Genomic DNA, 26,984 nt, shown 5'->3' with positions numbered 1-26,984 from the left:
TGACAGGACTTGTCCGGAAAGCTCTAGTGGTGAGTTGGATCCCACTGTGAAGGATGGGGTCTAGCAACTGCAATGCATAAGGGGATGCCGAACCATAAGCCAGGCTCCCATAATCTAGATGAGACTGAATTAACGCCTGATACAGCTGCAGACGGGTAGACCGATCGGCACCCCAGCTGATGTGACTCAAGCAACAAAGAGCATTAAGATGCCGCCAGCACGTTTGTTTAAGCTGCCGAATATGAGGCAGCCAAGTCAACTGGGTATCGAAAACCAATCCCAAAAACTGATGCGTCTCCACCACAGGAAGAGGTTCGCCATCAAGATAAAGCAATGGCTCAGGGTGAAAAGTGTGTCACCGGCAGAAATGCATAAAGCAGGTCTTGGCAGCCGAAAACTGGAAGCCATGCGCTACTGCCCAAAACTGTGCCTTTCGGATAGTGCCCTGCAGCTGCCGTTCAGCAGCTGCAATGCCAGTGGAGCTATAATATAGGCAGAAGTCGTCAGCTTACGAGGAAGCTGAGACAGACGTTCCCACCGTCACAGGAAGCCCATTAATTGCAATCAAAAAGAGGCAGACACTTAAGACAGATCCTTGCAGTACCCCATTCTTCTGGACTCGGGAGGAACTAGGGGAGGCCGCAACTTGCACACGGAAGGAAAGAAGCGACAGAAAATTTTGTATGAAAATTGGGAGCGTACCCCGAAGACCCCAACCATGAAGCGTAGAGAGGAGGTTATGTCGCCATGTCATATTGTATGCCTTCCGCATGTCAAAAAAAAGGGCGACCAGATGCTGATGGTGGACAAAGGCTATATGGATGGCAGACTCCAGGCACACCAGATTATCAGCGGCAGAGCGGCCCTTACGAAACCCACCCTGAGACGGAGCCAGAAGGCCCCGAGACTCAAGTAGCCAACTCAACCTCCGGCTCACCATGCGTTCGAGCAACTTGCAAAGAACATTAGTGAGGCTAATGGGATGGTAGCTGTCCACTTCCAGTGGGTTCTTGCCAGGTTTCAACACGGGGATTACGACGCTTTCCCGCCACTGCAACAGAAACTCACCCTCGACCCAGATACGGTAGAAAAGGTCTAGGAGGCGTCGCTGGAAGTCCATCAAGAGGTGTTTGAGCATCTGACAGTGGATGCGATCTGGCCTGGGAGCTGTATCAGGGCAAACGGTTAGGGCACTTTGGAATTCCCACTCACTGAACGGAGCATTGTATGATTCGGGATGGTGCATGTGAAATGAAAGGCTCCGACGTTCCAACAGCTCCTTCAGGGAGCAGAAGGCCAGTGGGTAATTTGCAGAAGTGGAACTCTGAGCAAAATGCTCCGCTAAGTGGTTTGCAATTGTGTCGGAGTCAGTACAGACTGCTCCATTCAGTGAAAGCGCAGGTACGTTGACGGGGATCCAATAGCCATAGAGTCGCCTAACCTTGGCCCAAACCTGCAATGGTGAGGTACGGAGGCCAATGGTGGAGACATACCTTTCCCAGCACTCCTGCTTGTGTTGGCAAATGAGGCAGCGGGCTCGCGCAAGGAGCCGTTTAAAGGCAATGAGGTGTTTCAGTGAGTGATGCCACTTATGACGCTGGAGTGCCCGCCTGCGATCTCGGGCGACCACCAAGGCACAGTCCTCCACCGAGGGAACCCAGAAGAGCAGGGAATGGCACATTCTGTGGCAGTGAACCACCGCATCAATGCAGTCATTGAAAAGAGGCTCAATAGTGGCAATGGAGGTGAAGAAGTCCCAGTCAGCCTTATTCATAGCCCATCTGCAGGGGCGCCCAGAAGAGTGACACTGTGGCAGTGACAGAAAGATCGGAAAGTAGTCACTACCGAACAAGTCGTCATGCACACTCCATTGGACACAAGGTAATAGGCTAAGGCTGCAGATCGAAAGGTCGATGGCTGAGTATGTGCCATGTGCCATGCTCCACACTGAAATGTGTGAAGGCACCATTATTTAAAAGAGAAAGGTTGAGCTGTGTCAATACTTGCTCAACGATGCTGCCTTGGCCTGTTGCCACTGATCCACCCCACAGAGGGTCATGCACGTTGAAGTTGCTCAGTAACAGAAAAGATGGCAGCAATTGGGATATCAGTGCAGCCAGGACATGCTGCGGGACATCACCATCCGGTGGAAGGTAGAGACTGCAGACAGTAACAGCCTGAGGCGTCCACACCCGAACAGAGACAGCATTTAAAGGTGTTTGTAGAGGAACAGACTCGCTGTAAAGGGAGTGAAGGACGTAGATGCAGACGCCACCAGATACCCTCTCATAAGCTGCCCGATTCTTATAACCCCAATAGCCACGGAGGGCGGAGGTTCGCATTGCCGCAAACCAAGTTTCCTGAAGAGCAATGCAGAGGAAACAGTGAAGGCTGAGTAGTTGTTGGAGCTCAGCAAGGTGGTGGAAAAAACTGTTGCAGTTCCACTGGAGGATGACATTGTCCATGACCAAGAAAGGCGTGAAGGGACTGAGGAGGCAGATTACGCCGCTGGGTCACCTGCTGCCATCAATTGAGTACATGTGCGAGTGACATCCATTGTGTCTGAGAGTCCAGCGAGATCTAGGTCCTCAGCGGACGCCAGAATCTCTACCTCGCCCTCAGACGCAGAGCTTGTAGGTTGCAGTGGGGTGGGTGCCACCGCAAGTTCCTTCGTCTTAGAGGTCTTCTTCTTGGACTTTTCTCGCTGCTCCTTGTGTTTCACTGGCTGGGAGGACTTCACTGATTCAGTCTCGAGGACGGAGGAGGATCGCGAAGCCCTATGACCAGCTGCATGTGGGCACTTATGCCACTGCTGGGTGTCACCCTTCCCCACCTGTGGAAACCTGAGAAAGGAGGGACCCAAGGGACCCCTTGCGAGTAAGAGGGCCTGAAGGAGTTGGACACTTCTCTGGCTTAGAATCGGGGACGGGTTCCCCGAAAAGGGAGGGGGGGGGGGGGGGTATTGCTTCAGAGGTAGGTGGCGCAGGAGCAACAGGGTGGGTAGTGTGCCCCATGGGCAAGGGGGCATGTGTAGTTGTAAGGCTCGGTGAGCCGACTGGAATTCGCTGAACTGACAGGGCTATCACAGTTGTTGTAGCAGTGGCATATGAGGAAGTCATTCACACAGGATGGAGTCGTTCGTATTTCTTCTTAGCCTCAGTATAGGTCAGTCGGTCCAGGGTCTTTTATTCCATGATTTTCTGCTCTATCTGTAAGATCCTGCAGTTTGGTGAGCAAGATGAATTATGCTCTCCGCAGTTGACACAGATGGGAGGCGGGGCACATGGTGTATTGGGATGTGATGGGCTCCCGCAATCTGAACATGTGAGGCTGGAAGTACAGCGGGAAGACATATGGCCGAACTTTCAGCACTTAAAGCACCGCATCGGGGGAGGGATATAGGGCTTGACATTACAGCGGTAGACCATCACCTTGACCTTCTCCAGTAATGTACCACCCTTGAAGGCCAAGATGAAGGCACCAGTTGCAATCTCATTATCCTTCGGACCCCAATGAACGCGCCAGACGGAACAGCTTGACGCTCTAAATTGGCGCGCAGCTCATCATCAGACTGCAAAAGAAGGTCCCTATGGAAAATAATACCATGGACAACATTTAAAATCTTATGGCGTGTGATGGTAACTGAAACATCCTCCAACTTGTCACAAGCAAGTAACCTTCGTGACTGGGCAGAGGATGCTGTTTTTATCAATACTGACCCAGAGCGCATTTTGGACAAGCCCTCCACCTCCCCAAACTTGTCCTCTAAATGCTCTACAAAGAATTGAGGCTTTGTTGAGATGAAAGACTCCCCATCAGCTATTGTACAAACCAGGAACCAAGGCGAATAAGTTTCACTGCCATCCTGAGCTTTACGCTCCTCCCACGACGTAGCCAGGGAGGGGAACGATTTGGGATCATATTTCTGAGCATTGAATTGAGCCCGAGAACACTTAGAGACTGCCGGTGGATGGCCTCCAGCAAGAGATGATGTACCACGCTTCATTGCGGGTCATCCGCCCTGATGCCACCTACTCTGACCAAGGGCCCTCCCCACGGGTGCCACCCAGCCTCAGAAAGGGCCACCTGGCAGGATGGCCATTGCTGGGAGTTCTGATGCCCCAGGGAGATAGGCATCTACTCCTTGGCATATGTGGGGAGTTAACGGCGCAGGCATCAGCAGAGCGATCCCTGTGTTGGCAGGGGGCTACAACCAACAGGGTACATGGCAGACCCACCACAACGGACTGACTACCGTGCTGGATATTCAGTGCAAGGAAATCCATGGTCGTCATCTCCGCAAAAAGCAACACTGCACAGTGCATGGTGGAAATCGCATCCAGGAATGTATCCTCGCCCAAGAGATGGAGAACGACCAGGACGGCAATGCGATGACAAGAAAGCTGGCTAAAAGTCTCAATGCACGATGGACACAATGCACCATGTAAGGCGCCCTTCCCCAATTGGCTCACTCTTCGGAAGAATTTGGAAATACAGAGGTCAAAGCCGAGAGGGGACCATCACTTATAGGCCGAAACATTTGAGACTCCTTTTAGTCGCCTCTTACGACAGGCAGGAATACCGCGGGCCTATTCTAACCCCCGAACCCACAGGGGGTCCTCCCACAATGCGTAGGTTATGTCATTGTCAGTATCCTGAAGGTGTAATGCTTCAACAGTCATCACTTCAGCACCAGGACACATTGCACACTCTTGCAACCAACATTTATCTTGTAGCTCTTGACATATACACAAAAGCATCAGGTCCTTCTCTGCATACTTCTTTCCTGTGACACAACTTACAGCAAAACAAGCACATTTCAAATTATTTCCCACACTCCCTTCACTGGCTGGCATTTTACCCATTTTGGTCATAAGGAGTAGAATTTTGTTAAACAAATTTTTAAATTTGGGTTCTCCTTTTTCATTAGGAGATATGCTTCCCTTACTGCTCCTGTCATATATCTTTTTACCATTTTAACTACCATAGATAACATTAGCCTGGTTAGGACTCTGCCTGCTGCAATCTTTGTCATCACTTAAGTAAAGTTCCAGAGCAAAAGTAAGCTTATCACCTTGCAATGGATACCCACAGTCAGAATCTGGACATGCCAAAATACCCAAATACCTTTCTCGTTCTTTAAGAGCTTCTGAAATCAAATAATGTGAGGAAGTGGGTATGCACTTCTGTATCTGCTGCTTAGAGTGGCTACCTGATATCACTGTCAGTGAGTGTACCTTCTCACTACAGGTGGCTGCTGAGATAGCAGCATTTAGGTTTTGAAACCACACATCACTACCTTCAGGTTCTGCACCAAGTGCATCTACAATATAAACTTCACAAAGTTTTGAAGATGTTGCTTGTATAAAACTTGTTTCAATTTCTTCCACTTTTCTTTTTACATACTGTTTTCTTCTTGTGCTTCTTAACTTTCCTGGACATTTAAAAGGGTATATAGTAGGGGCTACAACAGAAATGCTAACATTCAATGCATCAACAACTTCACATCCAGGAATATAAACATCTGAACTGTCTTCTTCAGTGTCACATTTGGGTGATGGTGATTGTTTAGGTGGGTTGTCACTAAATTTCTTCTTGTAGTGAGTGTAGCAATTCCTACACAATGGATGTGATGCTAATACCATTACTTGAGGACCAAGATATTTCTGCAATACTTCTGACAGATTTACGATAACTGTTATGTGTTTTTTACTTTTCTTAAACATCATTTTCTTGTACCATTTTTCACAGTCCACTAACCTCACTCTTTCACTACTGTATCTGCTCACTGACAGTGTATCTAACAACAAGTTCAAACCAAAGACAAACCCCAATGCAGCATGGTTTATGTGGAAGTTCCCACTCGTTTGTTATGAACAGAAGAGCGCTGGAAATGCATATTTTAACCAGAAATTCAGCAATGTGAAACATGCAGAATGTTGAAAAATGTTTACACTTTACAGAGAAAGATATTGCCCACTGTGTTTGCACTTAATACTAACAAATAAACCAAACAATATTTTGTCAAAATAATTCATTTGGATAGAAGGTTGCAACTGGGCAAGATTTCGGAACCAGTGGCTCCTTCTTCAGACAGAAGGATTGAAGGGGAAGGCAGAGGGGCGAAGGAAAATGACTGAAGAGGTCTAGGAAAAGTGTAAGTCTCCTCGACCCACAGTTCTGGGTGACCCCTTTCCCTAGACCTCTCCAGTCCTTTTCCTTCACCCCTCTTCCTTCCCCTGCAACCCTTCTGCCTCAAGGAGGAGGCACTGGTTCCAAAACCTTGTCTAATTATAACTTTGTTTTATGGGTGTGTTCTGCTGCCGCTTGGTGAGTAGATTTTTATGTATCCAATAAAATTATTTTGTCAGAAACTGACCGTTTTTGTGTTATACTAAACAATATTTTGTGCAATTCTCAAAAGTTTTCAGATGGGGGATTTCCGAGTAAATAATTCATAAAAACTCACAAAAAGGCAATTTTTTACATATTCAGTAACAAGTACTTACATAATACAGACAGCAGGAGCAGAGAAGATACTGTTTATAATTAAATCAGTAGTATTTGGTAGTATGACAGAGAAAATAGTGTTCCGTGACTTGAAAAAAAAATTAAGTGGAAAAATCAACTTAAATTTTGTATTTTCATCTTAAATATGTAAGTTAAAGGAAGCCCATAAGTGTGTGGGTGTCAACTAAATTTCAACACACTAAGAGGGAGCTTTAATACATAACATCTGCCAGGTCTCCAGTACTTTTGGTTCATCAAGTACATATTTTTGTTCTCTACCGATTCAAGAGTTATTTGCAAAATACACATTTTTCAAAAGGCTGTACTATTTACTAAAATTAAGATAAAACGAAGATACTTTATTTCTTATAACATATACTTTTTCCACAGAAATTCGTGACTACAAGTTGGAATGGCCTGTACCATTTGAGATGAAATCACTCCTTAGTGAATCTTCCAACAAAACATTTCTTCTGCATTTGTATAATGCTTGTGATTTGGCTTTTTGGAAAATATGAAAAGAACACTTTCCGTTTTTTTTTTTTTTTCAAAAAATCTCACAAATGAAGAGTTTTAGACAGTATCATCATTTCATAGAAAGTTAAGACAACTGTAAGAAAATAATCGAGTTAGAAGTTAGCACAAAGAGTATCAAGATGACAGATTGCTCATGAAGTGTTTACTCAGTGACAACCCGTAATTCCATCTACGGCCACTTCAATGTTTACTGAGAAGATAAACCAACAAGTTGAAGTAACAGTCTAGTTAGCTCTATTTTCGACATTTTCTCAATGACTTCAAAAATAACTTATGCCTTAATTAAAAATCAAGTGCTTCAGTATAACAGGTATGGACATTATAACCTCATTTCACAGGAATGAATAAGACATCAGGCAGATTGCTGCAGAAATGGTTACCATACATACCAGACATTTGTAAAGGCTCAAATGTCTGCTTGTGTCTGTGTATGTGCGGATGGATGTGTGTGTGTGTGTGTGTGTGTGCGAGTGTATACCTGTCCTTTTTTCCCCCTAAGGTAAGTCTTTCCGCTCCCGGGATTGGAATGACTCCTTACCCTCTCCCTTAAAACCCACATCCTATCGTCTTTCCCTCTCCTTCCCTCTTTCCTGATGAAGCAACCGTTTGTTGTGAAAGCTTGACTTTTGTGTGTATGTTTGTGTTTGTTTGTGTATCTATCGACCTGCCAGCACTTTTGTTTGGTAAGTCTCATCATCTTTGTTTTTAGATATATTTTTCCCATGTGGAATGTTTCCCTCTATTATATTCATATTACATCATCAGTTATTTTGCTCCCAAATAGCAAAACTCATCTATTACTGTTGTTGTTGTTGTGGTCTTCAGTCCTGAGACTGGTTTGATGCAGCTCTCCATGCTACTCTATCCTGTGCAAGCTTTTTCATCTCCCAGCTATCTACTACTGTAAGTGTCTCATATCCTAATCCAATTCCCTCAGCATCGCCCGATTTAATTCAACTACATTTCACTATCCTCATTTTGCTTTTGTTGATTTTCATCTTATATTCTCCTTTCAAGACACTGTCCATTCCATTCAACTGCTCTTCCAGGTCCTTTGCTGCCTCTGACAGAATTACAATGTCATCAGCAAACCTCAAAGTTCTTATTTCTTCTCCATGGATTTTAATAACTGCTCTGAATTTTTCTTTTGTTTCATTTACTGCTTACTCGATATACAGATTGAATAACATCGGGGATCGGCTACAGCCCTGTCTCGCTCTCTTCCCAGCCACTGCTTCCCTTTCATGCCCCTTGACTCTTATAACTGCCATCTGGTATCGGTACAAATTGTAAATAGCCTTTCGCTCCCTGTAATTGACCCTTGCCACCTTCAGAATTTGGAAGAGAGAATTCCAGTCAACATTGTCAGAAGCTTTCTCAAGTCTACAAAAGCTAGAAACCCAGGTTTGCCTTTCCTTAATCTATCTTCTAAGATAAGTCGTAGGGTCAGTATTGCCTCATGTGTTCCAACATTTCTACGGAATCCAAACTGATCTTCCCCGAGGTCAGCTTCTACCAGTTTTTCCATTCATCTGTAAAGAATTCATGTTAGTACAGGGCATTTATAAATGAATATCAGGGTTTTAAAGCTTTATAATATTTATTACATTAAACTAATTCATAAATGATATGTCAAATGAAAGAGCAACTCAAACAGTTGTGTTTGGCACCAGTGCACATGCGCAACACGCAATGTTTCCGCCGCAATCTGCTAGACAGTGGTAGTACCGAATATGGCAACTAGTGTTTTGTGTTTCGCAGTTGTCAAAGACCGAATCTGTAGTTACTGTGCAACGTGCGCTCCGGCTGAAGTTTGGTTGTGATCCTCCAAGTGATGATAACATTCGTACATGGTATTATCAATTTGAAGATACCGGCTGCATTTGTAAAGGGAAGAGCACAAGATGACCAAGAGTTAATGAAGAGACTGTTGAGCGAGTGAGTCGTTCACTCGTAGTCCAAAGAAATCAGTCCAGAAGGCTAGACGTGAATTACAAGTTCCCATGTGGTCTGTTTGGAAAGTTTTAAGAAAACGCGAAAAACTACGTCCTTACCGTTTACAGTTATTACAGGCTCTAAAGCCGGTAGACCATGGATTATGTGCCAACTTTGCAAACGAAATGTTGTTTCATGACGAAGATTTTCTGGGTCATGTTGTCTTCAGTGATGAATCGAGCTTTCACCTTAGTGAACATGCTAACACTCACAATGTGCACATCTGGTGGTCAGAAAATCCTCACGAGGCGGTACAAATGCAACGAGATTCCCCTAAAGTGACTGTTTCTTGTGCCATATCCCGGCGGAAAGTTTATGGGCTTTTCTTTTTTGGTAAACCTACTGTAACTGGCAATTTTTACCTTAATACACTACTGTTGTGACTCGCCGATCATTCAAAGTGCCGCCACGCAATCAAGCATGTCCTCTACGTGCGGCGCTGTCTGCCAGCCATGCAGCAGCTGCGCCACCTAAGCGGCCAGCTGAGCAGCGGCCGCTAGACTGAGACTCATTGCTTATTCGAACGCTAACGTGTACACCTGTCAACTTACTCTGTGACTTATATGTGTTGTTGTGTCATTCCTAAATATATGTGTTAAACTTGAAGTTCTAACAATTGGTGATGAGGTAGTGGATTTTTCCTTTTCACCGTTGACTCACAGGGTTCCATGGCTACTTTAGAGCAACTCTTCCAAAATCTCCTTGAACAGCAAACGCTTCTAACAGCGGCGATTCGCGATTTCGTCGTGGCGTCAAATGCGGGGCGTTTCTCGTCGTTGGCTGTACCTCCTTTTCCTCCTTATGACGAGATGGCAGAAGACTGGTCTGATTATGAAAAACGTCTTCGACAGCACTTCTTGGCATTTCATGTCACAGACGAACAACCATGTAAGTCTCTATTCCTTTCCTGGATTTCACCTCAAATGTATCGGTTGTTGTCGCAATTGGCTCCTTTGAAGGATCCTGCGTCTTTGTCCTTTGCTGAAATGTGCTCACTTCTGTCTGTCTATTTTCAAAAGCAAACGCATGTGGTAGCCTCTCGTGTTGCCTTTTATCGTTGTCAAAAACAACCAAATCAATCCTATCGCGCTTGGACTGCTGAACTTCACGGTCTCAGTAGAAAGTGTCAATTTGTTAATGACGTTCACAAAGCATCCTATGCCGATTCCATGGTACGGGATGCTATTATCCGGTCGGCGCCCGACAAAGAAGTTCGGCAACGTGCCCTTCAGTTGGCGAATCCGACTCTAGATGAAGTTCTCTCCATTGCACAGTATTTTGAAATTTCTCGCGCCGCTGGGGCGCAAATAGAAGCGTGGGGTGATGTCGGGGAAATACAACCTCTGTGCGCTGTTGACGACGCGTGCGGCGCGTCCCCGCCGGCCGACGTGGCCGCAGTGCGCTCCCACGCGCAGCCTCGGCCTAGCCGTAAACAACCCACTAAGAAACTGCAGGAAAATCCACGGCAACTTCCTTCATGTCCGCGGTGTTTTACGAAACATTCATGCGAGGATTGTCCCCAACGTTGGGCTGTGTGTCACAATTGCAAAAAGAAAGATCATGTGTCTTCCGTTTGTAAATCCGACCGCATACATGATGTTCATGAACATGACGCTGATTCTGATTCTGTGTTGTCTGTCAATTGCACTTCTTCCCTTTCAGGGAAGTTATTCCTCACTGACCAAATCCTTGGTCGAGATGTTCGCACGCAAGTGGATACCGGTTCTGCTGCCACTATAATTAATTCTCAGACGTATCTTCAGCTGGGTTCTCCACTCCTGTCCCCTGTCACTCAGCAATTACGGACGTACAATAAACAGAAGATTTCTCTCTTGGGACAGTTTAATGCTGAGGTATCTTACAAATCCGTCGTTCGCACTGTTCCCATATTTGTGGTCAACCAGAACAACGCAGAAAATCTTTTTGGTTTCGATGCCTTTCGCATCTTTGGGTTCTCCATAGATGACTCTGTCAATATTGTCTCTGACGCTATTCCTTATGCTCAATTAGATTCCTTGTCGACAACATTTTCGTCCCTTTTTTCTCCTGGGTTAGGCCGTGCAAACGACTTTGAAGCTCATATCATGCTCAAACCCACTGCTCGGCCTAAGTTTTTTCGGGCTCGGCCCATTCCTGTGGCCCTTCGTGATCGGGTAAAATGGGAGTTGGATTGTCTCACTACTTCAGGGGTCTTGCTTCCTGTCACTTCCAGTGAGTGGTCCTCTGCTGTCGTTGTAGTTGCTAAGTCCAATGGTGATATTCGTCTCTGTCGCGATTTCAAAGCCACTGTAAATGCTCAATGCCTCATCGACACTTACCCTACGCACCGTCCTGAAGAACTGTTCACTAAACTCGCTGGAGGACAGTATTTTTCTAAAATTGACCCGTCAGAAGCTTATCATCAACTTCCTCTCGATGCTGCTTCCCGGCTGTTTCTGGTCCTTAACACACCTTTCGGCCTCTATCAATACCAATGCTTGCCATTTGGGGTTGCTAGCGCCCCTGCTCTCTTTCAGCGATTCTTGGAACAATTATTGCTCCCTGTCCCTGGGTGTATCAATTACATGGACGACATTGTTGTCACTGGCTCCACCACTGAAGAACATCTTCAAAATCTCCGCACACTTTTTAATGTCTTACAGACTGTCGGTCTTAAGTGTAATCTTCAGAAATCACAATTTTTTCAGGCCTCTATCGCGTACTTGGGGTTTCAACTCTCTCGGGATGGTATTCGTCCGCTTCAACAAACTGTCGCTGCGATCGATGCCCTTCCTCGCCCTACATCTGTTAAGGAACTGCAAGCCTTCTTGGGGAAAATAGCATACTATCACAAGTTTTTACCGTCTGCGGCGTTGGTGGCTCAGCCGTTGCATCGCCTGTTGCATAAAAACATGCCTTTTCACTGGTCCGCATCATGTGACGCGGCTTTCCAGAAATTAAAGACTATGCTGAAACAGGCCCCGTGCCTGGCTACTTATCGACCTGGCCAACATCTTGTTCTTGCCACAGACGCCTCTCAATACGGGGTTGGGGCAGTCCTTGCGCACCATTTTTCTGACGGTTCGGAACAACCCATTGCTTATGCCTCCAAAACGCTCACGGATGCCCAACAAAAGTATTCTCAAATTGAGAAAGAAGCTTTGGCCATCATTTATACTCTTCATAAGTTTGGTGTTTTTCTCTATGGCTCAAAATTTCATCTTGTTACGGATCACAAACCTCTTGTTTCCTTGTTTCATCCATCAACGTCACTTCCCGACAAGGCTGCACACCGCTTCCAGTGTTGGGCTCTTTACTTGTCCCGTTTCAATTATGAGATTCATTTCCGGCCAACGGCTCAACATGCGAATGCTGATGCTTTGTCTCGCCTTCCCATGGGTTCTGATCAGGCATTCGATAGGGACGAACTTTTGTGTTTCCACCTGGATGTTGCCGAGCAGCGGGTTGTGGACGGGTTCCCCATCACTGGGGACAGGCTGGCGGCTGCTACGGGTTCTGACCCTACCCTCTACCGGGTTTTACGCTGTATTCAGAAGGGTTGGCCAGATCGCCCGTCCGCTACGACTTCTGATCTGTTGCAGAACTACTACACTTTGCGCTACCGCCTCACGGCTGGGGACGGTGTTATCCTCCTCTCCACTGACAATGCTTCGCCGCATGTTGTGGTCCCTGCATCTTTGCGTGCTTCGGTCTTGCGCCTCCTTCACCAGGGGCACTGGGGTGTGTCTCGCACAAAATCTCTGGCGCGCCGTCATGTGTACTGGCCTGGCATCGACCCTGAAATAGCACACATGGTCGCTGCCTGCGGCCCTTGTGCGTCACAGGCCGCTGCCCCGAAGTCATCTTTGTCACCGTGGCCTTCGCCTGAGAAGCCCTGGGAGCGCATTCATGCTGATTTTGCGGGACCCTTTTTAGGTACTTATTGGCTCCTCGTAATTGACACCTACTCTAACTTTCCTTTCATTGTCCGTTGCACGTCACCTACCACCGCGGCAACCACCAGTGCTCTCGCCCGCATTTTTTCTTTGGAAGGCCTCCCCTCTACTATTGTTACTGATAATGATCCGCAATTTGCCTCTTCCGACTTTGCGGATTTTTGTGCTCGTCACGGCGTTACGCATGTCACGATCCCGCCGTTCCATCCACAATCCAACGGTGAGGCCGAACGACTGGTCCGCACATTTAAGGCTCAGATGTGGAAACTTCTGACTTCTTCTGTTGCTGATGATGCGCTTCTCCAGTTCCTGGCGTCTTACCGTTTCACCCCCATGGGCGATCACAGCCCGGCTGAGCTCTTACATGGCCGACAGCCCCGCACGCTACTTCATGTTCTGCGGCCTCCCACCTCACGGCCGCAGGTGCCTTCACTTGGCCGGTTCACCGCCGACGACCTCGTCTGGGTACGGGGATATGGCAGACGGACAAAATGGAGCCCGGGCCGCATCTTAAGACACCGTGGCAGACGCCTTTATGAAATCCAGATGGACACGGATGTTGCAGTGCGTCATTCGGACCAGCTTCAGCCTCGGGTGCCAGCAACGCCTGTTCCGAATGCCGCCACACCACCTTTGGCTCTACCTGATGCTCGGGATCTTGGCATCTCTCAATACTCACAATGCAGCCCTCTCACCATCATCACGATGCCAGCACCAGAACGGACGCCACCAGGAGACGTGCCCATGCAGGAACCGGAGGACCATCCTCTGTCAGAGTACATCTACTCGCCTCCTCCTCCAACGGACGCTGACACATCACCCATGTCTCCTGTCATATCAACTGGACTAGCCGCAACGGGCAGATTGGTGCATGGGGCCCCAGCAGATTCGACCCCTACGTCTCCTGTCATCTCAACCCGTTATCATCGGGGACACTTCCGTCCGTACGGGAAGCCTCCTCCTCGAGACTTTACGGCGAGTCAAACAACGCCTATGGACGTTAGCCACCTCCAGGACACCTCCATCAAGACCAGTGCAACAATTTCGAAGGGGGGAAAAGTGTTGTGACTCACCAATCATTCAAAGTGCCGCCGCACAATTACGCACGTCCTCTATGTGCGGCGCTGTCTGCCAGCCATGCAGCAGCTACGCCACCTAAGCGGCCAGCCGAGCAGCGGCCGCTAGACTGAGACTCAGTGCTTATTCGAATGCTAACGTGTACACATGTCAACTTACTCTGTGACTTATATGTGTTGTTGTGTCGTTCCTAAATATATGTGTTAAACTTGAAGTTCTAACAACTACAGCAATGGCTCTTTCCTCAGTTGGAAGAACATGAGCCGGAGAACCTCATTTTCCAGCAAGATGGTGTGCCACCTCACTGGCATAGCGAAGTACGCGACTGATTGAACTTCACTGTACCCAAGTGCTGGATAGGCCTCAAGGGGCCCCATGATAGGGCTTGCTTTGTATGGCCTCTACATTCACCCAACCTAACGCCATGCGATTTTTTCCTTTGAGTCTTCATCAAGGATCATGTGTACTTGACTCTGCTACCAGTAGACGTCACTGAATTAAGAAACCAGCTTGAAGCAGCTGGTGCTACAATCACTGAAGACAACTTATCAACGTTCAGGAAGAATTCGGCTCTAGACTTGATGTGTTCCATGTGACAAATGGTGCTCACATTGAACATTTGTAAGGTTCTTGGTAAAACTCTTGCTCTTTCATTTGACATATCATTTATAACTGTAAGTTTAATATAATAAATATTATAAAGTTTTAAAACCCCAATATTCATTTATAAACACCCTGTATTTTGCAGCCATGATTTATGAAACTGATAGTTAATTAATTTTCACATCTGTCAACACCTGCTTTCTTTGGGATTGGAATTATTATATTCTTCTTGAAGTCTTAGGGTATTTCGCCTGTCTCATACATTTTGCTCACCAGGTGGTAGAGTTTTGTCAGGGCTGGCTCTCCCAAGGCTATCAGTAGATCTAATGGAATGTTGTCTCCCCCCAGGTCCTTGTTTTGACTTAGGTCTTCCAGTGCTCTGTCAAACTCTTCATGCAGTATCATATCTCCCATTTCATCTTCATCTACGTCCTCTTCCATTTTCATAACATTGACCTCAAGTACATCGCCCTTGTATAGACCCTCTATATACTCCTTCCACCTTTCTGCTTTCTGTTCTTGGCTTAGAACTGGGTTTCCATCTGATCTCTTGATATTCATGCAAGTGGTTCTCTTTTCTCCAAAGGTATCTTTAATTTTCCTGAAGGCAGTATCCATATTACCCCTACTGATATGTGCCTCTACATCCTTACATTTGTCCTCTAGCCATCCCTGCTTAGCCATTTTGCACTTCCTGTCAATCTCATTTTTGAGACATTTGTATTCCTTTTTGCCTGTTTCATTTACTGCACTTTTATATTTTCTCCTTTCATCAATTAAATTCAATATTTCTTCTGTTACCCAAGGATTTCTACCAGCCCTCATCTTTTTACCTACACAATCCTCTGCTGCCTTCACTATTTCATCCCTCAAAGCTATGCATTCTTCGTCTACCGTATTTCTTTCCCCCATTCTCATCAGTCGTTCCCTAATGCTCTCCCTAAAACTCTCTACAACCTCTTGTTGTTTCAGTTTATCCAGGCCCCATCTCCTTAAATTCACACCTTTTTGCAGTTTCTTCAGTTTTAATCTACAGTTCACAACCAATAGATTGGGGTCAGAGACCACATCTGCCCCTGGAAATGTCTTACAATTTAAAACCTGGTTCTTAAATCTCTGTCTTACCTTGATATAATCTATCTGAAACCTTCCAGTGTCTCCAGGCCTCTTCCATGTATACAACCTTCTTTCATGATTCTTGAACCAAGTGTTATTTATGGTTAAGTTATGCTCTGTGCAAAATTCTACCAGGCGGCTTCCTCTTTCATTCCTTACCCCCATTCCATATTCACCTACTACTTTTCCTCCTATTGAATTCCAGTCACTCATGACTATTAAATTTTTGTCTCTCTTCACTATCTGAATAATTTCTTTTATCTCATCATACATTTCCTCAATCTCTTCATCATCTGCAGAGCTAGTTGGCATATAAACCTGTACTACTGTGGTGGGCGTGGGCTTCATGTCTATCTTTGCTACAATAATGTGTTCACTATGCCGTTTGTAGTAGCTTACCCATGCTCCAACTGTTTTATTCATTATTAAACCTACTCCTGCATTACCCCTATTTGATTCTGTATTTACAACCCTGTAGTCACCTAACCAGAAGTCTTGTTCCTCCTGCCACTGAACTTCACTAATTCCCACTATATCTAGCTTTAACCTACCGATTTCCCTTTTTAAATTTTCTAACCTGCTTGCCCGATTAAGGGGTCTGACATTCCATACTCCAACTCGTAGAACGCCAGTTTTCTTTCTCCTGATAAGGACAGCCTCCTGAGTAGTCCCCGCCTGGAGATCTGAATGGGGGACTATTTTACTTCTGGAATATTTTACCCAAGAGGACGCCATCATCATTTAACCATACAATAAAGCTGCATGCCCTCGGGAAAAATTACAGCTGTAGTTTCCCCTTGCTTTCAGCCATTTGCAGTACCAGCACAGCAAGGCTGTTTTGGTTAATGTTACAAGGCCAGATCAGTCAATCATCCATACTGTTGCCCCTCCAACTCCTGAAAAGGCTGCTGCCCCTTTCAGGAACCACACATTTGCCTGGCCCTCTCAACAGATACCCCTCCATTGTGGTTGCACCTGCGGTACGGTTATTTGTATCGCTGAGGCACGCAAGCCTCCCCACCGACGGTAAGGTCCGTGGTTCATGAGGGGGGTAAAATGAATATATATATACATAAAAGTGTTTAATGATTCATTTGTTTGGTGAATATCTATCTTGATGAAGGTCACCTTCACACGTGTTAAATTTTCGATTAACTTAAGGTGTTATTCGTAAAGCACAGCTTTTACATTAAAAATAAATGAACAATTCATTCAAATCATAAACATTATTACATACCTTGCTTACTGAAATAACTAGTTCCTTTGTCAACACATGTGTTGCAGGGTCCTTTTTCTTTCTCTGTATGGCAGCTGTGCTCATTGAATCTTTATACATCAGTAAACTGAAGACATCTATCTGCAAGAGTTGGTATCTTCATCTCTTAAGTTCTGAAATAACATAAATAACAATTAACTAGCAAATGGAGAAAAACAAAGTCTTAATCACATGTGTGGGCAACAGTTCCACATTACATAAGGATTACATGACAGTGTCTACACGTCTTGAGGAAAAGAGGTGTACTGCAGTTTACCAACCTTATCTTTCTAACTGATTAAGCAGTATAAATGTTTTATGAAAGTTATTGTTGAATGTAAAGTTTTTTGGATTAAAGGAGACCACTCACCAAAAAGCAGAAGCATTTAGTTGTCGACAGGTACACACAAAAGAAAAAAAACCTGCTAGCTTTTGGAGTTATCCTTTGATGAGCTAGAGGAAAACCCACACTGCACACACACGAACGCTCATGCGCGGGCACATACACACGCGTTCGCACGCGCGCCCCCACACACACACACACACACACACACACACACACATCTATGTCTTTACATGGTGCCAGCTAGAGTAACAGTGCCAATGCTACTTTTTGGTAGGTGGACTGCCTGTGGTTAGGGTAGTGTTGGGTGGGGGGGGGGGGGGGGGGGGGGGGCAGAGATAGAGGGAGAGGGAGGAGGCAGAGAGAGGGAGTAGAAATGGGTGGCTAGCAGCTTGGAGGGAAGCGACCAGTTTGCTGGCTAGGAATGCAGGAGGGAGGGGTGGCAGGTATATGGGCTGGTATGATAGTGTGGTCATTGGGAAGCACCAAAAGCTGAAGGTGTTTTGTAGAGGTGAATTAGGAGGGGTGACAGGAAAGAGGAAGGGGAAACTGCTGGCTAGACGGTGCGGGGACAGTAGGTTTCCTGAGACTGAGGCCATGACGATTATGGAAGCGGAGGGTGTTTGTAAGAACACCACCCATGTGCATAGTTCAGAGAAGCTGGAGGTGGAGCGAATGATACAGATGGCTCAGGTTTGAAGTAGAGAATATTGTACTCAGCTGCATGTTATGATATGGGTGGTCAACTTTGTTCCTGACATGTTTGGTGATGGCTATTCATCCTGTGGGACAGCAGGTTGGTAGTCATACCAACGTAAAACATTGTGCACCATCTGCAGCAGAGTTGGTATATGACATGGCTGCTTTCACAGGTGGCCGGGACTCTGATGTGGTAGGATAAGCCTGTGACAGGACAGGTGTATGGCGGGTAAATTGGGCAGGTCTTGTGAACCCTGTGGCAAGGGGTTGGGAATGAGAGTGGCACAGGGATGGAATAGAATGTTATGTAGGTTGAGTAGCTGACCAAGCATAACTTAGGAGGAGTGTGAAGGATCTCGGGTAGGATAACCATCGGCCACAATTAAATGTGTGGGGGCACTGGTATTCAAGAGACAAAGAGCGAACTCTGCAAGCAAACTTTCATCAGACCTACTGTCCGCCCCGGTAGTTGAGTGGTCAGCGTGACAGACCGTCAATCCTAAGGGCCCGGGTTCGATTCCCGGCTGGGTCAGAGATTTTCTCCGTTCAGGGACTGGGTGTTGTGTTGTCCTAATCATCATCATTTCAATCATTTCATCCCCATCGACACGCAGGTCGCCGAAGTGGCGTCAAATTGAAAGACCTGCACCAGGCGAACGGTCTACCCGACTGTGGCCCTAGCCACACAACATTTCCATTTTTATCAGACCTACTATGGGCAATGGCTATAATTCCACCCCATAAAGGCTCCTGTGCATTGATGTAACCAGTGCAAACAATGTAGTTAAGGATGACCTCACACAATCAGCCACAGCCTACGAAGTCATATTGAGCTGCACATGTTTGCTGTAGACAGAGTCCAGATTGTGCATGCAAACTCCATCAGACATTGTCGCAGTAAGCTCAATTCTTAAAAGAGACCTGACAGCAGCAGAGGGTAGGCATTTGCAATGATGGTAACCACGTTTTCTGGAGGACAATGCAGAAAGCATGATAAATGCAGATAGTGGGAAAAAAACCACTCCAGTTCCAATAGAGGATCATGGTATTGGTATCCTGTGGGGGCTTGAAGGGATCAAGGAGGCAGGTCACGCCTCAGGGTCACCTGTTGTCAGTGATTGTGAGGATACAGCACCACCACACATTGGTTCTGAAGCAGGTCGTGTGGAGATCCTGGTGCCATAGGGGCTACCAGAAACTCCGCCTCAGTCACAGAGTTGGAATGTGTGGGAACCAGTGGTGTGGGGACCACTGGAATCTCCTATCATGGAGGTCGAGCACAGAGGTATGAAGGGCGAGGGTACCGCTAGAGTGGATGTCATTGTAGCTATAGCAAACATCGTCATATGTACAGCATGCAAACAATCATATTTCTTCTTGGTCTCCTTATACGTGAGTCAGCAAAGGTTCCTGTATTTTTCTAATTTTCTTTTCTCTTTGGAAGATGATGCAGTCTGGTGAACATGGGGAATGGTGATCCCCACAGCTGACACAAAGAAGTTCGAAGAGTGCTCAAGAGCAAGTGATGTCTACAACCTCTACAGACCGGGCTGGCAGTACAATGCAATGACGTGTGCCTGAATCCAATGTATTTGAAGTACCACATAGGAGGGGAAACATACAGTTTCACATCACATTGATACACAATTAACTTGACCTTTTCAGACAGTAAACTGCCTTCTACAGCCAAGATGAAGTCCTCAGTATCAGCCCTAGTGTCCTTTGGTCCCCACTGGACACAAAAAACAAAATGCACACCCTGTCACCCCAAATCAACACATAATTCGTCATCAGTCTGTAAAAGGAGGTTGCGGTGGAAGATGATATCCTGTACCAAATTAAGACCGTTATGGATATAATGGTTACAACAATGCCACACATCTTGTCACAGGCGAGCAGCACACATGACTGAGCAGGGGATGAACCATTTTTCAGTTCTGAAATAACTGCTACTTTCCCAAACCAATTCTCTAGGTGCTGGTGGCCATAATGGAATCCCCATCACTTGTCAAGAAAATTATGTGTTGTGATGAATATTTCTCCACTTGTCTCTTAGCCCTGAGTTCCACACACGGTGTAGCCAAATAGAGGCAGTACATCTGGCCAGTTGTTTGTTATTAGACAAATAATGGAGAAATATTATGAATAAGACATAGATCTCCACTTCCTGTTTGCTGATTTTGAACAAGTTTTTGATAGTGTTAAGAGGCCACCACTACATAATGTACAAAAAGAATTGAGCATCTGTAACAAGCTAGGGAGTTAACAATGAAGGACACAAAGGCAAAAGTAAAAGCAAACAAGAAAATGACCAAGAGCTTTAACTTAACAGATGAAGTGAAACAGGGTGATGGTCTCTCTGCATCCTGTTCAACTTAACCCTACACAGTCTGATATTAAATAAATGTAAGAAATAATGGAAGCAGAAGGAGCAAAAATTGAACTTGCAGTAAACAAAAATGCAACCAATACATGGTAACATCCAATTCTAAGGCAAGAACAGCACGAGACCTCAAGGCCTATAATAAATGTTTTAAAGCTGTCAACTGCTTCCATTATTTAGGTGTTTTCTTAACCAGATACAATAATATGAGACACTGTATTGGAGAAAGGATACACTCAGGAAACACAGTCTATTATGCAATCTTACAGGTATTCAAGAAGTCTCTAATTACACAATCAATCAAGTTAAGAGTATACTATCCCTTTGTGCAGCCAGTTGTTACCTATGGGTCAGAAATGTAGATGACAACAAAAGCAGATATGAACAACCTAAGGGTTTTTGAATAGAAAATCCAGCAAAAAATGTATGGGTCTTTGAGAGAAGCAGAGGGTTTTTGAATAAGGTACAGCCATGAAATACAACAGCTTTGTTAAATCTCAAAGAATACACTTGTTAGGACACACTGAGAGAATGAAAGATAACAGGATGTCCAAAGAAATAATGAGACAGATTGTATTACACCAGAAGGAAGGGCCAGCAGCTAGATGGCTGGATAATGTGTTGGCTGACCGTACCGAGATGGAGCGTCGAGGATGGAAGAGAAAAGCAGAGATGAGAGGCGAATGGAGGAAGATTGGTGAGGTGGTCAAGACCTATCAAGTGCTGAAGTGTCAAAGAAGAAGAAGAAGGAAAACTGAGGGTCTTAGGTTTAGGATTTGTGTGTGGGATTTTTGTATTGTTGGCTTTGTTTGAGCTATGTAGGTTAAGTTAAAGTTGCAAAACCATTTTTTTTTTAAAACTTATGTTCAGGTTTTAAGCATCAATGGCTTCATTTGGGCTGTACAGATCAACTGAAATTTGCAATACTGCATTTTGGATTTTCATGTGTTGGCTTTTGGATATACACATATCTAAATGGAACCCATCATCGTTTTAATTATAAATTATAATTCAAATGTAATGTACGATTCCTGATGGGAATACCACAAGTAGAAATTTTTTTGTGTTTGATTTTGTGGATCACATTTGTTTTCGAATGGTGATGTTTTTCATGCTGCATATTTAGCTTGCCCTACCTTGAACACCCCCCCCCCCCCCCCCTAATTGTCACAGTTGTTCTTTTACATTAATTTCATTTTATTAGTGGAGGGAGATATACTTGTGCCACTTTTATTTTTGTTCACACACATATGCAGTGATGTTATAGTCACCATATTATATATTCTGGATGTAAAGGTGTCTGTCATCTTAATGACATCATAGGTCAAACCAGGCAGGTGGAATCGAATAATTCTTTAATGCAAATAGCAGTGAAATAAAATTTATTTCAATATGTTCCCATTGAAATACCATCATGAAATTTGGCATACACATCAACAAACAGTGTACGAGTTACATATGAGAAAAGTTTCAATTATGAAATTTTAAGAATTTAAAAAAGTTTGGTATGGTAAAACTTAGCATTTTAATGAATATGTTCAACTAATATATAGTTTAATGCTCATATGAAACTGAATAAAATTGTATAAATTTCAGGTTCTCTCGATCAAATGGTTTTTTCTATTCATTAATTATGCTTTCAAAATGTGACCACAATAGTACTTGACATACCAAATAAAAAGACAGCAAATTACAACATTCAAAGTCACCAAAGTTCAAACTTATTTTTTTATTGGTTGATTTCACATGGAATGATCTTAGCAACATCTGCACATTGCCTTAAATCTTGCTAAGGGTCTCCTCCTCCACCTCCTTCTACTTCTGGTACCAAGTCAAACTTGTTGCTAACTGGAATTTCAAATATCTTTACTGTATTTTTCTTCTTAGGTTTTTACTTGTTACTGTTTCTCAGTTACCAACAGCTCTCCACCACCTCCCTGTTCTAACCTACCTAAATTTAATTAAATAACCACCACTTCTAATTCCACACAAAGTGAACAATTCTTTCTTTCGTCTCCCTAAATTCTTTGCAAATATAATCTACAGCTCCATGAAAGAGTCTCATCACGTGCTTTATTATCCCCCCCCCCCTTATCTTGTACTTTTACAGGCTATTGCTACCTCATATTTGCCAATAATATTACAACAGGAATAACACAAATGTTGAAAACAAAAAACTACCAAAGAAGTGGAGAATTTGCAGGGGGGGGGGGGGGGGGGGGGGGGCAATCACACTATCTTACAATGGGATGAATAGGAAAGTTATGACAAACTGGTAGCATGCACTACACAGATGATATAAAGCAAGTATCACCTTGCAGAGAACATGAAGTGAATGTTACATAGACACTATCACTAAATGAATCAATGTAGTGGAGTGAATCAATGTCAATTTACTGTTGAGCAATGCACCAAACAGTAACCAGCTACTGGAGAAATTAAGTCAAAGACTGATCACATTGATCACTACCATTGTCAGACAATGGCAAACAGACAAATAACTAGTGACAAATGATCAATCAATTGGAACAGTTAGCAAATATTGTACAAACCAGAATTGCAAAAATGCACTTAAAATAAAACTACGAAACTTTCGTGTCCCATTAAGTCTTCAAAAGTTGTAGACGATTCATTTATTGTGGACTGTAATGGAACAGCTTTTATATGTTTGTAATAAAACTCTACAAACACGGCAGTAATTAACAATTATTTCCGGCCACAATCCTCCTTTTTTCATATAAAACAAAGAAGAAACTATTAGAGTTTTGCCTGTCAGATACTTTGCCATTAAATAAATGATCGAATATTTTCGTAGTAACATTTTCATCCGCTTCTCAGCTAATGACATGAGATTTATACTAGCTAGTTTCACCTGCCATGTGAGAAATGAAACGAGATGTAAGAACTCAGATACATTCCTACTTTTCAATAACTGGTAATTATACTTTAGGGCTTGGAGAAAACGTAGACAAATTCTACTCAAATTTAGGCAGCAAAATCCGTTATTCTTTTATAGTAAATACAGTTAACTAAAGATCAATTAGGACTATCTAAAACTAAATATTCCTATTATTACAGATTCCTCGGTAAATTCTATTCAACTTAGTATTTTCAATCAATACCTGATCAAAACAGAAACTTAAAAGCTAGATTGCATTGCAATTTCAGACTTACTTGTTTACAATTTCACGTCAAGTTCAAATAATATTTTGATGCTACAGCAGATATATGATATTTAGACTGAAATGAAATTACTTTTATTGTTGGCGTCATTTACATACGGGAATCCTACTTTGGATCCTACAATAGGCACTCTAAGCTCATGATGGAGTTGTTCTTACTGCTCATGTAAACATCGGATTTTGTGACGTACACGAAATTATGCCGAATTATTTCAAAGAAGTGTTTTTCTGGCTATTGCTTCATGCGATCAGATGAATATTCCCGCCCGCCCCCTAAGAAAGAATTGTTGTGAAACACCGTGTCCATGGACATGAACCTGACATTATAAATGCAGCGATTACAACACATTTCAGAGACACAGAGAACAAAGTTTTCCTTACATTTCCTGACAATCTACAATGCTTTCTGCGAAGTAAAAGAAAAAACAATGAGCTAGGGAAGTTAACAGCAATTATGTAGCTAAAGCGAAATTTTATACTTACATTAAGCAGGTGCCCGTAAGTAACTACTCGACGCCGCAAAACACTGAATAACAAGTCACGTTATTAATATTCATGTTATCATAAGCTTCCTTCGTTGATATAAACTGACGGTCATCGGCACCAAAACATTTACAAACAGATAAACATCAACTTTCCTACATCAAAGAATAAAAGCTGTAAAGACATCCTACATTAATGCTACCATAGTGTCGATTTGCGATCTTTCTTTGAACTGAAATTTGTGACAGACCATAGTATAATACAAAAATTTTGAGTGGATGGTGTTTGTATGAACAATGACAGGTAGTTAGCTCCAAACTGTAGACTTAAATAGCGAAATTGTATTACAGTAGTGTTTAAAAGCTGGTTAAAGCTCTACGTAATGTATTTGGTTGTATCATAATGCCTTTGTGCAGTGTCAAGGACCAAATTAATCGGAAATATGTTACTTTCTTTTAATTTTTTGAGAAATACGTATTTCCAGGTAGCAAGTTTCCTTTTTGGTGAATGGCAACTTCATTCAGGCAACAAACCAAGAGAGTTTTTAATACATTACAAAATCGTTAGAATGAAGAGCAGTGAGAATCCTGATTACTTGTTTCATTTCGTACGCATAATATTTACAAATCCAAGATCAGTGGCTCTGTTGAATTCAGAAGAAAAGGAAAACGTCCGATTTGAACCTAGGAATACTTTTCCTGCAAGATGCGTTTTAACAGCAAATAATATTCGCAATTTGTTAAGCCTCAAATGATTCTTGCGACAACCAATGTCATTGTATTTGGTGTTTACATTGGCCTGCCTGTTAGATGTGCGCAGTTGCGATGTCATTTACACGAAAGCCTCACAGTAGCGCACTTACTGGGATCCTAAAGTATCCTCAAAGTACACGCACAGTGAACTTAACATATTGGTCAATACTCACGGTAGAACCAGTGTTATGTGCGTACTGTTGGACTGTTAGTCACTACTTTCCTGCACATTTTCTTTCTAGAAAATAAACTCACAAACTACTGTAGGTTGTGTTCACCAGCGACCTGAAAGTCTCAATTATCAATGCACCCATATATTGCCATTATGGCTTATTTTTCTATACTTTATTCACTGCTGTGGAAAAAAAAGTGAGGAATTCCACATGCTTCAGTAATAAACAGAAAATATTCAGGTGAAAGGTTTTCACCACTTCTCAAACAGCGTACTTGGGTACACATTTGTATTTCAAATAAATAAAAGTACTGAAAACAAACAAATCTCCATCATAAAATACCTTGCATACTTTCGCTCATTGAAGTATTATCGCCTAATATTCTGGCAAAAAACATCTCTTAGGCAGTATTTATTGGACAAATAAGAGCATTGGAAACAGTATATGATGATCACCTTCAGTCATCTTGTAAGCACTCATCCAAGAAGTGGGCATTCTGATTGCGAGTTATAACTAATCCATCACAATTTGGAAAGAATAGTAATGCAGTCAGCTACAACACTGGATGAAAGAATCATACAGCTGATACTGGGCCAGAAAGCTGTAAAATATGAAGCCACAGGTGTGTTTTATCTTTTCGCCAATGCCATAAAATGTATAACAGATAATAAACAAACTGTATATCTAAACTGAAAGCCATTATACTGGACAACTATTCTCAATGTAGAGATGAAATTACAATTTGAAACCAATAACTGTCTGGTGCCAAAGATAAATATGTGTTCCCCTCTAGCTTTATTGTTAATTTTTGTGCTTTACTAATATTGTGAATAGTGGCAGAACCCTGTATGTATTTTTTATGAAATTTCTTACTAATAGCTGACCACATAGGGGAGAGCTATCACAGGTTGTATGCATATGGGAAGTTCAGTTAATAAATTTGCCGGTCATTAGAATAGGTTTTTACATAACTTGCTCAGATAACTCCATTTTTTGCAAAATATTTATAATTTATATTAGGCTATATAGATAGCTCAGTCTGTGTTATTTTTTGTGTCTAGTGCACTACATGTGGACAGCATGTACCAAATCATGTAGCTTATGCATAACCCGTAAATCATCTCCCTCCACATCCTTTTAAAGTAAAATACAAAAATGGTGTGTGAAACATGGGATTGCAAAGCTCTAAATTTTTAATTTAATGCTTTCGTGCAGCATGTCAATTGCAAACAATTTTAAAAATTCAATATTGTTTTTCTTACTAATAGCTGACCACATAGGGGAGAGCTATCACAGGTTGTATGCATATGGGAAGTTCAGTTAATAAATTTGCCGGTCATTAGAATAGGTTTTTACATAACTTGCTCAGATAACTCCATTTTTTGCAAAATATTTATAATTTATATTAGGCTATATAGATAGCTCAGTATGTGTTAAATGTATCTTCTTTGAACGTTTAGTGTAAGTGATGTTAGTGTTATACAACATGTATGGGTGTGATGCTTATCAGACAGTGTTTGCATCAGTTTGCTGGCATTTTGAATCTACAATTTCAGTTCCAAAAGATCTGTATATAATTTGTTGTTTGTATATATTCATGTTTGAGTGACAAACTTAAGGAATAAAAGCTGTTTATATCACGCCCCCCCCCCCCCCCCCCCCCGCCCCTCCATTGTGTTTTTCAATATGGCGCAGACATAAACATTAGGCTTTTCTATTGGTCAACTTGTTAGTACAATCAGATTTTCTGCTTACACATTCGTTGGCTTAGTCAACTTGCAACCAAATTGTCACTTTCCAACCTAACCTAGATTTAGGGCTGTTCAGTCTATCATCACAACCAAGATTTCAGGGGGATGGGGAGTGGGTACAATAGCCTATGTAACTTTAGCCAACTTAAGCACACATATTTTTGACTATAACAAGTGCTGGAAGGCTGTA

The 26,984-nt window shown here is 43.4% G+C and overlaps 2 protein-coding genes across 8 annotated transcripts in view; one reads left to right on the top strand and one right to left on the bottom strand.

Moving 5' to 3' along the window:
• Positions 1-24,264, bottom strand: part of LOC126481631 (uncharacterized) — a 259,917-nt gene extending 235,653 nt beyond the window's left edge. For all 3 annotated transcript variants that reach the window (XM_050105528.1, XM_050105529.1, XM_050105530.1), the window contains exons 1-2: positions 24,119-24,264; positions 17,011-17,162 (exon numbers count right to left, since the gene is read on the bottom strand). In XM_050105528.1, coding sequence (XP_049961485.1) covers positions 17,011-17,109 — 99 coding nt within the window. In that variant the 5' untranslated portion in view covers positions 17,110-17,162; positions 24,119-24,264. The remainder of the gene's footprint in view (positions 1-17,010; positions 17,163-24,118) is intronic.
• A 62-nt stretch (positions 24,265-24,326) lies between these two features.
• The window catches only part of LOC126481630 (zinc finger protein 345-like), a 142,908-nt gene continuing 140,250 nt past the window's right edge, over positions 24,327-26,984 (top strand). For 2 of the 5 annotated variants that reach the window (XM_050105524.1, XM_050105521.1), the window contains exon 1: positions 24,460-25,665. Coding sequence is in view for 2 of the 5 variants with exons in the window: in XM_050105520.1 (XP_049961477.1) it covers positions 25,587-25,665 (79 nt within the window). In the remaining 3 variants the exon portion in view is untranslated. Of the gene's footprint in view, positions 24,422-24,458; positions 25,666-26,984 lie in introns of those variants that run through there. The other 3 variants (XM_050105522.1, XM_050105523.1, XM_050105520.1) reach the window with 3 other exon arrangements.

This window comes from Schistocerca serialis, chromosome 5, assembly GCF_023864345.2.
Source record: "Schistocerca serialis cubense isolate TAMUIC-IGC-003099 chromosome 5, iqSchSeri2.2, whole genome shotgun sequence".
NCBI lineage: Eukaryota > Metazoa > Arthropoda > Insecta > Orthoptera > Acrididae > Schistocerca > Schistocerca serialis.
This window is presented reverse-complemented; position numbering and strand designations above follow the sequence as displayed.